This window comes from Netta rufina, assembly GCF_964035555.1.
Source record: "Netta rufina genome assembly, chromosome: 2".
In the NCBI taxonomy this organism is placed as follows: Eukaryota; Metazoa; Chordata; class Aves; order Anseriformes; family Anatidae; genus Netta; species Netta rufina.
In genome coordinates, this window is record NC_140124.1 from 155396305 (window position 1) to 155412478 (window position 16174).

Sequence of the window (16174 nt, forward strand, 5' to 3'; positions counted from 1 at the left end):
CCGTCAGCAAATGACTCAGCCCTTTCCAGGCTCTGTGCAAGCCTCTTCCCCTCCTGCCACTCAAATATTTTTTCTCCCTGATGGTTGAAATGAGTTCTCTGCCCTCGGGTCCTGCCTGGTGAGCAGGGCAGCATGACTCCCTGGCATGGTCACGTCAAGGAGCAGAGATTTGCAAAAATCCTTTCTGAACCATGGGGCTAGTGGCATGTGTCTGGGCAAAGCATTTCTCTTTCCCCTCCTTGCTCTGTTTGCAGGGAAAGCTCCCAGGGCAAAACCCACCTCCGGCGATCCGAGTCCCTGTACCTCTGCCAAGCAGCACTTAATTTCTCACTTGACTTTTTAGCTGCATTTCTTGAGAACATTTTAATTTTCTTCCCAACCCAAGATCTGCCCTACATTTTTGTCCTCAGGAACACGGGAGTTTCCAGATACCACAGCACAAGTGGGGCAGCACCTCCCATCCTCCTGTGCCTGATATGTGCCCTGGCCCCACAAAGCTCCCCAGACCCTGGGGGGATGAGGGACCTTCACCCCTGCAGCCTGTCATCACCTCACAGCCTCTCCCTGATGCTGGTGGTGCTGATGGAAGTCTCCTTTCAGACAGCTCCATGTCCTCAGGTGGAGATGTTGCGAACCCCAAGCAGTTGGATGGGAACAGTAAGAGAGGCGTTATGCCCAAAACAAGGTGGTGTTGGCTTTGACATTGAAAAAAAAGCAAGGGAAGGTTTTGTCACAGCTCAGCATGCTGCAAGCGGGGGCCAAAGTGGCCCTCATGAAGCATTTTTCATCCAGTTTCATGCACCTGGACCATGGCTTCACTGAACTCCCTGCTGCTTTTTCCTCCATGGCTCTTCTGAGAGCTGGCTTTCTGATGTGGTTTAATAATGTTGTGGAGTGAGTTTAGAGTGATGGGTTATCTCCCAAGGCTTTGTGGGTCTCCAGAGTGGCTGTCTCCATGTGAGCTGGATATCTGTAGGAGTTTGGTCCCTCCCGAGTCTCCGGTATCAACTCTTGACTTGATATCTGCTGACTGGAGAGGTGGGGATGAGACCATGCAATGGATGCTCACCTTGAGCTGGCTGGATCTCACTAAATTTGGTTCTGTCATGACTGAAGGCTCTGAGATACGTGGTTTTGGTAGGGCTTACAGGTACCCACTCCTCCACCAACCATGGTGTGAATTGTGAAGAGATCCCAAGACCCATGAGTGACCAACCCAGACCCTTCCACACACCCCAATTTACTGGCCTTCTGTCGTGCTACTCTTGGCACATGGAGAGGCACCAGCCTGGCCCAGAACAGAGTCAGGGGCTGGCCTGCAAAGGGGTGCACAGTTTTTGGCGATGGAGGGTGAGGAGGAATGCAGGCAGGTAGGAGACAGCATGTACGGGCAGGAGTGCGGGCGGGTGTTCCTCCAGCACACATGCTTGCGTTCAAGAAGTCCCCCTGGCCCTTCTGGTGGGGAGGCGAGGCAGCAATTAGGCTGATTGAAGGCCCAGTTGCTTATTGCACAAACCTGGAGGCAGTGCCCCTTGCAGCTGCCTGGTTCAAAGCGGGTGGGGAGATAAGGATCTGCCTTGCAGAGCGCTTGAGGAGCGTTGGGGCGAACCAAGGACATCTTTGGCTACGGTGCCCCGGTGTGATCTGACCTGCAATTCTCCCTTCTTGCGAGCCAGCATCTCACCGAAAAGTCTCCCTGAGCCTACAGCAGCGCAAGGGGACTTTCCTTCCCCCTTCCCTGCTTACCCCACCCAAACCCCTGTAATTACTCAGGAGCTCACACAATTAGCGTCAGCCTTCCTTCCTTACCAGTCTGTTCTTGCAAACTCCTGCTCCTTGGCCTCCATGGAGCCTCCAGTCTTTGCCTTCCTGTCTTGGCCATGGGGGGCAGAGTGAAAAACCCAGCTGGTTTCATGAGCAAAGCCTGGTTTTGTTCCCCATGGCTGGTCTCTGCCCGTGGTGAAGCACTGAGCAGGTCTCATGTGGGTGAGGTGTGAGCAGTGTCTCTTCTAGGTGGACTCCCGTGTTTCCAACAAAGCTTGAGCTATGATTTATTGGACATATTACTTAGAATCAGAGGATGGCTGGGGTTGGAAGTGACCTTAAAGATCATCCAGTTCCAACATCATGCCATGGGCAGCGACACCTCCCACCAGCCCAGGTTGCCCAAAGCCCCATCTAGCCTGGTCTTGAACACCTCCAGGGATGGGGCATCCACAGCTTCTCTGGGCAACCTATTCCCATGCCTCACCACCCTCTGAGTGAAGAATTTCTTCCGAAGGTCTTTCCTTTACCTGCTGCTGTCACTGGCCCTGTAGGAACGTGGTGATGTCGGGAGCTCTTGTGCCCTGTGGGGTGCAATCAGTCCCTGGATTCAAATTCTTGGGGCAGAAAGGTGGAAAAATGGTCCTTACAAGTCCTGTTTCAAACAGTTCAATCATCAAGACTAACGCTGAGCCATCAATCTGGCAGTGGAAGTGTAAGGAAAACCTACGACACTCCTTAAAGTAGCAATGTCAGCACCCACCTTTCAGCAGCTTCCTATGCAGTGAGCCCCGGGCCTGTGCTCCCTGCCCTAAATGGGGCTGAGGCCGGTGGAGATTTGCCCTTGGCAGAGCTTTGCAGAGCACAGCACTCACTGGAGAGGGTCAAAAACGTTCCTGGGCCTGCAGGCCCTGCTAAAATTAGTGGTCTAGAGAAGGGCTACGAGGCTGGTGAAGGGCCTGGAGCAAAAGTCCTGTGAGGAGAGGCTGAGGGAGCTGGGGGTGTTTGGTCTGGAGAAGAGGAGGCTCAGGGGAGACCTCATTGCTCTCTGCATCTCCCTGAAAGGAAGGTGTGGGGAGCTGGGGGTTGGCCTCTTCTCACAGGTAACCACTGACAGGACCAGGAATGGCCTCAAGTTGTGCCAGGGGAGGTTCAGGTTGGAAATGAGGAGACATTTCTGCTCAGCAAGAGCAGTCAGGCACTGGGACGGGTTGTCCAGGGAGGTGGTGGAGTCACCGTCCCTGGGGGTGTTTGAGGGGAGGTTGGGCCTGGTGCTTAGGGACATGGTTTAGTGGGTGATGTTGGTAGCAGGATGATGGTTGGACCGGATGATCTTTAAGGTCTTTTCCAACCTTAATGAGTCTATGATTCTAAAGCCCACCTCTTCTGCTGCTCAGCTGGTACATCAAAGTGACTGGGTTTCTCAAGGAGTCCCCATAGGCATAGCTGAGGGGTCCATAATTTGGCCCAGATGGTGAGAGTGGGTACGTAAAACCCATTTAATCTCTTCCAAAGATCCTGTCCTGCAGAAAACATTATGAGTCCTGACCATTTCAACCTTCCCCCTCTCCCAGTTGAGGGAAGATATTTTCCCATAGAAAACACATTCCAATTCCTGCAGCAATGCTGAGATATCCGTCATGTCTCTGAGTGCCCGTGTCATGCCTAGCTCAGTTATCTCAGCAGTTTTAATTTGTTCAGTGTGTCCTGAGCCTGGAGAGGGGCTGGGCTGACCACAGCTGACCCCAGAGCATTAGCGTGGCTTGGGATAAAAACCACATAGCGGAGGTCATCCTCCTGTCCTGAACTTGGATGGGGCAAAACATAAGCCCTGTTCTTAAACTCCTCCAAGGGCTTGGACACCACGGCCTCCCTGCAAAAGTCCTCTTCTTGCCAGCAGACAGCCTGCCCAGACATCCAGTCTGTCTCCTCCTTGGTGGTGTGCTGACCAGTCCACCCAGTCTGCCTTCCTGGGTGGACTGAGGTCAACGCGTCTGGTGTTGCTCAACTGGAGGATGCTGCCCCAAGCCTTCAGTCACAGTGGCTGTTCTCCACCCAGTAGATTTAGCTGTTTGACTGGTCTATAATGGGAGAAGAAGCAGGAGAGGGAGAAGCAGCCACCACCTCTCCAACTGCAGTCCCTGCCCAGGCTCCCAACCCATACCCGGTCATGCTGGTGGGTGATGGTTATTTGGGAGCTGGTTTCTCCCATTGCTGCTTCGTTATAGGGCCCAGGGAGGCTGGTCATTGTAGACCCAAGTATTTGGTGTTTCTGGTACAAGGGCTACTCACTGCACAGGTCACCTCAAGGGTTTTCCACAGTATAGTTTAGTAGCCATGGTCCTCTGGGGCCTCAACCAGGACCATTGGGTGGTCAGCTTTGCTACACTACACCCTTGCCATGGAGATGGCTCTTTCTATATGGGATAAGGCATCTCTGGACCTTACAGCATTAGTAGCAACAGCATTTGTCCAACTCCATCAGCTGAGACACGCTAGGCACTGGATCAGGGCATGTGTGTGGGCTTTCCTTATGCCGATTATTTGATGACGAGGCAGATACCTACAAACCATGACATGCTTTGGCAATCGAGCATGTGATTAATCAAGCATGTGCTCCGGGGTCTCAGTAGGTCACAGTAGGTCCTACCCTTTCCCAGCCACCTCTGTTATCTGTCCTGGGAGCCCGGAGAAAAGGGCAGGGGGATGAGACAAGTAAAAATATCCCAGGGAATGTAGCTGGGATGCATCTGGGAGGAACAAGAGAGGGCTGAAGATGCCAGCCAAGGACCCCAATACACCCTCCTTGTGCACCCCTCCACCGACCCTAGCAGCACTGCAGCACACAGGGATGTACAAAACAGTGAAACGCTTTTTATTTCGCCGCTGCTGGAGTGAAACCACTGTAATTTCATAGAACTCAAAAAAAAAAAAAAAAAAGTGATAACTAAAAGGCATACATTTTTTTTTCCTTTTTACACAAGACATAAGTAAACAGACAAGTTCTTTTTAAAAAAAGTTATAAAGTGTCAAGATCCTATACCTCATCTGCATATTCAAAGTGATGCCGCCTGATACAAAAAGCATTGGGTACAATAACTTAGCTATGGCTCAGACCAAAAAAAAAAAACAAAAAAAAAAGTCATCTGGGCTTAATCTACATACTACTACGATTGCCCATGGAGTTAAAAAGGAAAATATTCAGTCCTTTGTTGCACAGAAAGAAACAGCGGGGAAGTAGAGGGTTCATTTGGAGATCGTCGTCTAAAGGGAAACCGAGCGCAGCGAAACGCCCCCCTCCCCGGGAATGTCTGCTGGAGCCTGTGAGTGGGATCACAATGGGCCCATGACCCCTACCGTGCAAAGAAACTGGACCCATTTTTCTCCCACCAGCCAGCATCCCATCCAAAGCCACCTGCCGAACTGCAGCTACCCTGCCCGCTGGAAGAAAATGAGATAGAAGCCCCTGGAAACTGTATGAAAGTCACGAATCTCCCCGGGTGTTTCCCCACTGGGACGAATTAAAAAAAAAAAAAGACAAAACAAACATAACAACAAACAAACCCAAGAAAAATAAAATAAAATAAATTGACTCATTCTGTTGTAGCTAGAGCAAGACCCTTTGCATCCTTGGAGAATCTGTTACTCATAAACCTCATCCGATGCTCTCAGCCCAAGCTGCAAGATTAAGAATATGAATTTACAAATGCAAAGTCTGCCACCAGACCTTCCCTAAGCAAAGAGCTGCCTATTTTTAATGGCCACGTTGTCCTCCTTCTAACCATGAGTTTCTGCTTGGGTTTATCCCCCATGTGATATTCAGCCATGATTTACTCCTGGGCAAAGCCTACGAGCTCTTGGCTTGATGGTTTTGCCATTGCTTGGGTCTCTGGAGACCTTGTAGGAGGTTTGGAGATGAGTCCCTTTGGATGCTGGACAGATGGAGGGTTTCCATGGAGGGGGGATAGGGGTGCAGAAGGCTAAAACCCAATTTGTGCCTTTGCCTCTGCAGATAAGGGCAGGTAAACGTGGTTTCCTTGCAGCCAAAGCCATGGTGTGTTAATTCCCTAGGACTTCTGCAAGACCCAATGGAGACAACAAGAGCAGTAACAGAACTGGTAAACGTGTCGGATTTTTTACCTTTCTCTTTTCAACATGTCTCGGCATCTGAGGTGAGACAGGGATTAGATTACCGTAAAAAGGGACCCTAAAATCAACCCAAATCATGAGCTCTTGGTCACCTGGGACTCGCTCAGGCACTGCATATCTACTGAGCTCCAACTTTCCCCTTTACTGTCCCAAGACATGGAAAGAATTGGGTTATCTGAGATTTCTTACCCCAAACCCAAGTGGAAGACCCCTCCATTTCCATAGCCTGTTGTTTCTGTAACTGGCTTTGTGCCGAAACATCAAGGAGCTGGTACCTCAGAGGCAGGAGCCCAAGTCCAAAAAAAAAAAAAAAAGCAAACAACAAAAAAAATCCCAAATATTTGGCAGTTCAACATGGAGAGGTCTCAAACCCTCCATGCAAGGGTGGCAGCTCCTGGGTGTCCTGTCCATGGAGCAGCATGCGGGAGGTGACAGCAAGTTCCAGGACAGGGGGAATACATCCATTCAAACAGAAAAAATGAAAAAAGGGGAAAAAAAGAAGAAAAAAGTAGGGCAATTAAAGCAGCATGGTTTCTTTCGCAGTGACTCACAAAACCGGAGGACATCAAGGCGCTGCTCTGCCGGCCAGGGGTGCTCAGGATTTGGCCACGTGGATTTTTCCAGGTCAAGGACTGCTCTTAATGCTAAAAGCTCCCTATTTTTAAGGTGTCGGGTGGATGCTACATGAAGCGAAGAAGCGTCGCCAAGCCTGCCTCCCTCCCTGCGTTACCCCCAAAATCTTGCCCCGGGCGATCTGACGTGCAATGCTCCTGTGAGCATGGGTGAGAACATTTCTCCTCCCTTTGCCAGGGCAGAAACACCTCCGTACCCTCAGTGGTGGTTCCCAGTCTTATCCTAAACCTTCCACAGGTCCAAGAGGGATTGGGGTCGCCCTTGTCGCAGTGCTGAGCTCCCTCCTAACACCTCTGGGGTCGAGGCGACAGCCACAGCACCTATTTTAGCAGCAGGACATGATTGGGAAAATCAGCAGGAAAGGGATGCTGACTCAGAGGGATTGTTTTAATACAAGATACAGCTTTTATCAGCTCACCTTATCACCTTTCAGCCACCACCACCTTCCCCATGAGATGTGGGCACTGACAGCCTGGAAAGGGGCAGAGAAACCCAAGGGAGCGTGGGCAGTCCCACCCCATGGGCTGTCCCACCCCGATGGTGCTGGGGATGAGTCTGGGTGGCTGTGGGTCACCTCCCGAGCTCTGCAGGGCAGTGATGGGAGAAAGAAAGGCCAGAGGACGTGCGGAAGACAAACTTTTTTTTTTTTTTCCTTTAATTAGCAAATTTCTTCTTACCCTCATCAAAAGAAAAAAAAAAAAACCACCCCTGTGCCCCCTATGTGCCCACCGCTCCCGCTGCTGCAAGCGTTCAAAGGCAGAAAGTTGAGAGATGTTTCACGTCCCGGCTTGGGGGCAGCTCTGCACCCACCCCATGACACGCACCAAGGCTTTTTGGGGTGCGAAGCGCACGCGGTGCAGATGCCACGGGGGAGGAGAGGGGAAAGGCAGGTGCAAAATTTGGTGATGTGCTCTTGCCAGGAGCACTCCAAATCCCCCAGGAAAGCTGCAGCCTAGCCCTTCGGCCAGCAAACACCGTGCTGGAGGATGTGGATGTGCCCCAAGATGCACTTTTGTGTTCCCAGGGCATCACGGCCAGAATTTGGGTTTGCCCTGTGGTTTGGGGATGCAATGGGAAAGATGCTGAGCACACGCTCGGTGCTGCAGCATCGCTGCGAGCTCAGCTGGGGGGATGCGGGGAGAGAGAAACCACCACCCTCTACTTTGAGTTTGGAAGCTATAAATACGAGCACCCCGCACCTGGAGGGACCCAGCGCTGACTCTGCATCCCCAAAAGCTGGGTGCCTCAAAGCCCTGCCACGATCCCCAAATTTCCTGGTGCCCCTGCCTTCGCTGCAGCCCTGCGGGACCTGGAGGGGCTGCGAGCCCCCCACGAGCCCCGCAGGGAGATGGTGATGGAGAGGGGGCAGGAGAAAGGGAATGGTGCTGGGGGGGCTTAGCTTAGCCCTTCCTGAGGCCACAGGGCCAGCACCATGCTACGAACCTCCTTCTTCCCTCCTTCCCATCACCACCCCTATCCCTGCTGCTGCAGCCCTTATTTTTAGGGAAGAGGTGGGAAAGGGTTTTTATTTGGGGTGCCCCGGCCCTCCTGCTCCCCATCCCTCCTTGGCTGGCACAGCCCGGCCCGCATCCCCCAAAACCAAGTGCCCCCGTGCCCATCCATCCCTCCTCATGCCGGGACTTGCTCTCAGTGCAACAAGAGGGGAAGGGGAGGAGGAAGAGGAGGAGGAAGGCGACAGAGAACCGGCACCACGGGAACTAATTGCCTGCTAGCACCGGGAGTCAAAGGGCAGCACCGCCTTCGCTCCTCGGGGCTTTGACTGGACCGAGCATCCTTTTTTTGGGGGGGGATTCCGCAAGATGAGCGTGTTCCGGGTGCCGGCACACATGGGGGGTGCTCCATATCCCCCCAAAACCCCGACCCCTATTAGCGGGGTCCGCGAGCGGGGCAGTGCGTGGGGTGCCAGGGGCTGGGAGGAGGGAGGGGGACGCGTGCGAGTGCCCGGGGTGTCTGTGTGCACGGGTTTTGGCAAGAGGTCGTTGAGGTTACATGATGCAGCATTTGTTCTTGTGGTTATGAGGGTCCTTAAATCGGAGTCTCTGCTTTGGTCGGTATTTTTCCAAGTACGTCAGCTGCTTGCTGTTGATGGCTCCTCTGCGCTTCCTGCGGGGAATGAGAAAAGAGGGGGGTTAGTGTGGGGCGAGACCCTTCCGAACCCACCCGTTGTGGGGCCAAAATCCCCTGCCCGGAGCCACACTTTGGGATTTTGGAGGCTGAAGCTGCGTGCATCCTGCAGGGATGGTGATGGGGACAAACCCCAGCAGTGGCACTGGGTCCCATCCCCACTCCTTGCAAGTGCCCTGGGAAAGGGCATGGAGGTGGATTTGTCTGGAGTCACCCTAAAATCCTACGCTGCAGGATGACATGAAGGCACTGCCTCCTGCAACAGGAACCTCCCAAAAGCTGAGCTGCGCCAGATCTTTCCATTCCCTTGGAGCAGGGCTGCTTTCTCCCTCCTTGGAGACCTTCAGAAGCCACCAGGACGTGGTCCTGGGCACCCTGCTGGAGGTGGCCCTGCTTGAGCAGGGGCTGGAGCAGATGGCCCCAGAGGTCCCTTCCCACCCCAACCAGGTTTGTGTGCTGAAACGCCGCTCGCTGGGGCACTTACTGTCGGATGAACTGGATGGCGTCCTCGTACTTCATCCCACTCTCGATCAAGGCCAGCGCCACGAGGACAGGAGCGCTGAAAGGCAACGGCAGGACGGTCACCCCCCAGCCACGCAGCCCAAATCCAGGAGCTCATGCTCCGTCCTGGGGTGGTGACATTGTGGGGACCACGGGGCTGTGACAGCGGTTTTGTGGGCAGTTGCCAGCTCCGGATTTTAATTTGTAAATTAAAATTTACAGCTGCAAGCGCTGCCCCAAAGAGTGGCTGACCCTGGAGGTCAAACCCACAGGACGGAGCTGGCAGCTTTTTGCTGCTCTTTTCATGAGAGGAAGGATTTCGGAAGCAAATCTTTGTACAAGCAGATCCAAATACACATGCAAAGCACAGCCCCAACCTGCAGCAGGGGCTCCTGCTCTCAGTGGAAGCACTGCAAGAAGATTACAGAAGCAAAACCACTGCTGGGCAATCGCAGCACAGCACCGAGCATCCCCGGTACCCCCCGGTACCCAAAATTAGGAGGCAAGAAGAGCAAGGAGGAGCTCAGGCAGCAGCACATCACTGCCTATTCCCAACATCTCCGCTGCTGCAAAATCCCTGCATAAAAATGGGACAGGATCGGGGAAGCAGGGAGGTTTTTCCTGCTGGGCTCTGACTTACCGCCCCAAGCCGGCCACGCAGTGCACGGCCACGCAGCAGCCGGGGTCTTCGCAGAACTTGGTCTTGAGCAAGTTGAGCCAGTCTTCCACGATCTTGCTGGGAGGAGGCGCTCCGTCATCGAACGGCCAGTCCTGTGGGAACGGGGAAAGGATGGGAAGAAGAGAAAAGCGCCGTCAGATCCCCGCAGGGAAAGCCAGAGGGGACTGCTTTTATCCTGGGGAGACGCTGTGTGCTGGGAATTGAGCTCAGGGTGCAGCCAGCTGGGGATAGGAGTGGGTTTGGGGTTTTGCAGCACTGCTTTGGCTCAGGGTTTTGTGGGTGGATGGTGTTAGGCTCAGGGTCTTCCATTTAGGAACAGGCTCATCCTTCAGAAGCACCTATATAGCCTCCAGCGTGGTCCTGTCCCCACATCCTCCTGCCTCCACAGCCCGTTGTGTGCCTCCTCCAAGCTCATTTGGGGTTTCACTCAAACACATTTGCATTTGGCAGCCACGCTGAGCTTTGGGCAGCTGCGAGCCCCATCCTTCCCCTCACCGGTACACCCAGTGCCAGGAGCACCAAGCCACTTTGCAGGAAATTTAACAAAGGTGATCAGGACACAGCCAACATCTCCCACTTCCAAAATCCAGCCTGCTGTAGAAAGGTGAGGAGAAAGCAAATACACAGCCTGGAAAGGATGCCTGGGCCATCTGGGAGGCTGCAATTTTGGGGACCCCCTCTGTAACTCTAGCAGACGCTGAAGGGCTCTGTCCTTCCAGAGGGAGACCCTTCTAATGGGGTCATTTAAACAGCATCCTTACGGGAAGGCTATTAAGGAACAAAAATGAAAGAAAATTGATTTTCCAAAAGGCTGCTGGGGGCAAGAGCCAAATGGCAAGCTTTGCTCTCGCTGCCACATCGTGTTCCTGGCCATCAGAAAAGCTCCTCAAGCTGCACAGACTCAACATAAGGCTTTGGTGACGTAGCAGGTAAAGTGCTGCTACACTTTCCCAACCAGGCTCTGCTCCTGGGGGGAAAAAGCATCCTCCTCCTTGCCTTTGAATGTGTTTTGGGGAAGGGATGGTCTCTCCCTATGGGCACTGACCACCAGCTGGGGTTGCACAGCGCTCCCAAAATGGGGCCGTTTCTATCCCCAAATGTTTTTTTTTTTTTTTTTGGCAGGAGGAAAGTGGGTTGTGAGGCAGGGATGGGCAGGAGAGCATCACTTGGATGGGATGAGGAGAAATCTGAGCGATGGGAAGCACGGGGACAGAGTCATCATGGCTTGATGATATCTATAGATATCACCTCTACCTATAGCTATCTCTCTATGTAAGATATATCTATCATGTCCTACAGGATATCGTAGATATAGGATGTAGACACTTTTCTATATAGGCCATATCTTAGAGAGTGACAGCGATATCCCACATATAGGATGCATACGTAGGGCACAGTCTCTCCTGTCTTACAGACCAAATTCTGTTTTTTACCCCATTTGTGGCTGGAGTCCTTCAGGCTGAGGTTCTATACCTGGGAAATAGGTATCTCTCTATAAGATATAGGTATATCTAGGATATAGGTATATCCTATATATAGGATATATAGGTACACATATAGGATATGTATCTCCCTACATCTAGAATATATCTTATATAAAAGATGCATTTGTATCTATCTATACATGTATCTTACATATAGGACATATATCTATATATATAGGATGTCTTATACCTAGGGTATGTCTATATTGATATCTAGGATATCGCTTATATCTAGGGTATAACTCTATTGATATCTAGGATATTCTTTATATCTAGGGTATATCTATATTGATATTTAGGATATCCCTTATATTTAGGGTATATCTCTATTGATATCTAGGATATCCCTTATATCTAGGGAGTATCTATATCGATATTTAGGATATCCCTTATATTTAGGGTATATCTCTATTGATATCTAGGATATCCCTTATATCTAGGGTATAACTGATATCTAGGATATCCTTTATATCTAGGGTATAACTCTATTGATATCTAGGATATTCTTTATATCTAGGGTATATCTATATTGATATTTAGGATATCCCTTATATTTAGGGTATATCTCTATTGATATCTAGGACATCCCTTATATCTAGGGTGTATCTTATATAGAGAGAACTCTCCATCTCCCCACACCAGCAAGTTGGGCTCCCCAGATCCTTCCCAACAGGGAGAAAACCCTCGTGTTTCAGCTGGGGAAAGGCTGGAGCCCACCAAAAACCGCCTGCCTGCTCTGCGAAGGGCAGGATGGGGGTGCCCTACATCCCCCCCAAAAGCTCCTCTGCTGTTTTCCTCCCATTCCTCACTGTCCCCCGAGGCTGGGAAGCGGCTCCCAGCTCACCCGGTGCCAAATCCCCAGCACGGCAATCCCGCCTGACATCACCTCCAATTATTTATCAGCGAGATACAGCTTGGGAACTGCCAGCTCAGCATCCTTGCCTTCCTTCTCCTTGCTCGCTCCCCTTGATTCCCCAGAAAAAAAAAGAGCAAAAAAGCCCCCCGATTCCTAATCCCCCTTAGATAAGGGGTAATGGGATCACCGAGGGTAACGGGAACGATGTGCACCTTCCACGTGGGCTCGGTGGCTCTCGTGGCTGCTCCCAAGCCCCAGCGCCGGGCAGCGCAGGCAGCTGCGGGCTCGGCTGCATGAGTCACAGTTTCGGCTGCGTGGGCACTGCTTTCTTTTTTTAAAGCACCAGCCCAATTTCAGCCCGACGCCGGCAAGCGGGGAGCTTGCCCGCCTCTGCCCGAGGCCAAAGTTGGGCTTCGAACCCTGCCTTCAAGCTCCGGGGCACGCACACGATCTGTGCCGAAGGAGGGATGCCGAGCAGACCCCGGGGATGGGGTTTGGGGCTCAGCTTTGGAAATCATCCTCATCTCTCTCCTCCTGGTAAGCAAACGCCTGGATCGCTGCGGGCTGGATTCAAAGCAAGCTGAGTTTCTCCTGTTTGGAGCTTTTTTCCCTCCGCCGACCAAGGAAAGCCTGTGATTTTTCATTTGTTTTGAAAAGAATTTCCCCCCGCTTGTTCAAACACTCCCTGTGCTGGCTGCGGGGGGAGCTTTGCTGCAGAAATCCCGCTCAGTGGGAAGCTTCAGCTGCATGGCAGGGAGCCTGCAGCTCAGACAGCACAACCAAACCTCCAAAAGCTCCTGCGGTACCTTGGAAAGGCAGTAATTGCCCCAAACCCACAAACCTCTCCCTCGCCACCCCCTATATCCATCCTGAACACAGCCCAGATACTTCCAGCTTTCCCAGCAAGGAGCTTGCTCATTTTTAAGCCCCTCTTCATGCACGGACATGAAGCAGAGATGCTGAGGATAAAGCATCATTGTCTGGTGCTACCCTATGGGACCGGGGGGACCCCGAGCTCCTGCGTGTCCCCCCATGGAGCCTCATTGCTTTTTGGAGCCGTGGGACGTGGGGGACACGGACGGGGGTGTCCCTCTGGTGTCCACCTACCATGACGGTGATGCCGTCCTTCTCCAGGGGGGTCTTGTCATAGGTCACTTCGCACACTCGCACAACCGTGGTGGCACCGTACTTCTTCAGATCCTGGGGAGGAAAGGAGATGAGGGGTTTTAGGATGGGCAGATCTGGAAAAATCCCACTGGGATGCACCCTGGTTGTCCCCAACGTGGCTGAGCCCTGTGATGACCACACAGACCCACAAATCCCCTACAACTGCATCACTCCCACCTCTCTGGATGCTAGAGCAGAAATTCTCATGGTCTGCTTGGCCTGGGAAGGAAACATTAAAACAAATCCCAAGGAAACTGTAAACCCCGGGGCACCAAACCCCTTGCATGGGCATGGGGATGGATTTTTAATCCGGAGCGCCAATGGAGCCATTTAATTTTAAAGCCACAAAGGGATTTGGAAACACATCAAATTTCCCATGCAAGCACCAAAGACAAAGACCAGGACCACAAAATGGGAGGATTAAAAGACCAGGACTAAAATAGCACCTGAGGTCCCGGCACCAAGAGCAAAACCCACAGCATGGGACACGATGCAGAGCTGCAGTGCATGCCCCAAAGAAAAATCGCCGAAAAAGGGACAAATCCTCCAAAAGAGGTGTTAGTGGTGCTCAGCAAGGTTTAAACTCCCCCTGCAGAAGCGCGTGGAGATGGATGAGGGCTTGGCGCACCCCTCTGAACCCACTCAGCATCTTGCCCGGGGCTTCTTTGGGACTGACGAAGGCGTTTTGCTGCCGTACCCCACCAGTTAATTACTCGAACGCGCTGCGGGCACGCCGGGACTTGGGCTCCTTCCAGCCAGGCTTAGCACCCGTGGCACGGCTTGCCCCTGGATTACGTGCCGGCGTATCAGCCCCGGCTGGGCGCCGCCTGAGATCATCCCGGTGCCTGCTCGTGGCGGGCCGGGGGCTCGGATGATCCCGCTGATCCCCGCCCAGCGCGCGGCTGCCAAACCGCGGCGAATCCCCGTGCGCTCAGCCAGAAATCGCAGCGGCTGGAAGGAAGGGGAATTATGCCACCAGTGTGGGGTGGCTGTTTCGGATTTCTCCCTCGTGTTCACACGTGTCCCTGGTGCTCACGTGTGTTTTTTTGGGTATGGGGGGTTTTCCTGCTCTCTTGGAGGTGCTGGGATATTTGGGGTGGGAAATACTTTGTCGAGACGCCGGGGAGGTTGCATGCGTTTGCGCATCTCATTGCAAAAGGTGATGTTTTGCTGGAGCTAGCAGGGGATGCAATGGGGATGGTGAAGCTCTGAAAAACCCCACACTCATGGTCCTCCAAAATATCCTGCCCTAAAAAGCTGGTGATGATAAGGACCTCGTCCAGGATGCCATCGGGATGGGGGGTACCAATAGGATTGCGCTGGTGTCCTATGGATGAGCTACCCCGCGATCCATCCCCATTGCATCCCAATGAGCCGACTGCAGCTTTAATCCCCCCAGGAGTGCAACGGGATCACGACCCTTCTTACCTCCAAGAAGGTGCTGAGTGTGGCGTTGGTGGGGTTGTGGGTGATGAGGAACCTCATGTTTTTGTAGCAGACCTCCACCGGCGCAGGGCGGTTCATCCGGGCCATGGTGGGATGGGAGGACGGTGACGCAGAGGTGATGCTGATGGTGGGGGGGGGGGGGTGGGAAAAAAAACAAGAAAAGCGTGGCGTGGAGGGGAAAAGAAAACCCAACACCCCTCTGCGCTTTAAAAAACAAAAACAAAAACGAAAAAACACCAAAAACAGGATCGAGAACTCAATGTACAAACGTTGTGCAAATAATCCCAGCTCCTGGGAGTGCGCCGGCTTCCTCGACACACCGCAAGCCCCCCCGGGGTGAAAGCCAAACGGTAGTAATAATATTAATGATAATAATAATAATAATAATTACAAAAAAAAAAAAAAGAACAACAAAAAAAAAATCCCTTTGCTGTAGTGTCGGCGTCCTCGGCGTGTGCAATGGCGAGCAGCTGTCGCCTCCGGTGCCGCGCTCTAGAAAGGCCTCTGCGTATGGGGATGGTGGTGGCACGGGGGTGGCCCCGTCACGTTACCCCATCGGGGTATGTGGAGTACTTGGGGGCGGCAAGGGGGGCCGGGAGCCTACGGGGCGGCGGCGGCGGTGGCCGGCAGCGGTGCCTGGCTCGGGCAATCCATGCACGGGAGCCTTGAATGGTTAAATCCGAAGGTCGGGACGCCGGGCGAGGCGAGGCGGCCGGGGGCTGCAGTGCTCAAAGCTGCTTCTCAGCACCTCCATAAATCCCGGCGGAGAGCGAGGCTGTAAGGGGAGGGAAAGTAAAAGGCAGAGGTCAGGGCAGCCCCGTGAATCAAACCAAAGGAACCCCCGGCACCGCTCTCCGTGTCTCCAAAAGCTTCGCGGTGGATGGGATGGGGACGCGGAGATAAAACCCTATTTGCATCAAGTGGATGGGGCTCGCAGCCCTAATGGCTTGCGCCAGAACCTGCATCCCCGATGAGCATCCCCAGCCTGCTCTGACGTTCGGGTGACACTCAGCGGTGCAAGGAGGAGGATGAGGAGGCTCCGAGGTGGTGAAGGGCGAGGGGTCCTGGCGTTCCTGCCCCGTGGGTGCGGGCTGTGCCGGCCGGCACGTGCTCGCCCCAATCCCTCCGCAGCCGCCCGCCTTTTTACGCAACTCGGCGGCGTTTTCGTAACCACCCTGACAGCACCCCCGTGGGGGCGGCGTGTCGGGGCAGCACCCCGATTTCTCACCCATCCCATCCCTCCGGACCTTACCCGAGCGTCCCGGCAACCTCGGCACCGCGCACAACGCGCCCAGCCTGCCCCTAAGCAGCCACACGCTCCCAGCACGACTCGAGCGGCTAATGTCAACC

At 53.3% G+C, this 16174-nt stretch overlaps 1 protein-coding gene across 2 annotated transcripts in view; it reads right to left on the reverse strand.

Moving 5' to 3' along the window:
* Positions 1-4618: 4618 nt before the first annotated feature.
* PTP4A3 (protein tyrosine phosphatase 4A3) overlaps positions 4619-16174 on the reverse strand; it is a 39338-nt gene continuing 27782 nt past the window's right edge. For both annotated transcript variants that reach the window (XM_084283147.1, XM_084283148.1), the window contains exons 2-6: positions 14807-15599; positions 13319-13411; positions 9833-9963; positions 9176-9250; positions 4619-8670 (exon numbers count right to left, since the gene is read on the reverse strand). In XM_084283147.1, the coding sequence (XP_084139273.1) occupies positions 8553-8670; positions 9176-9250; positions 9833-9963; positions 13319-13411; positions 14807-14911 (522 nt within the window). In that variant the 5' untranslated portion in view covers positions 14912-15599 and the 3' untranslated portion in view covers positions 4619-8552. The remainder of the gene's footprint in view (positions 8671-9175; positions 9251-9832; positions 9964-13318; positions 13412-14806; positions 15600-16174) is intronic.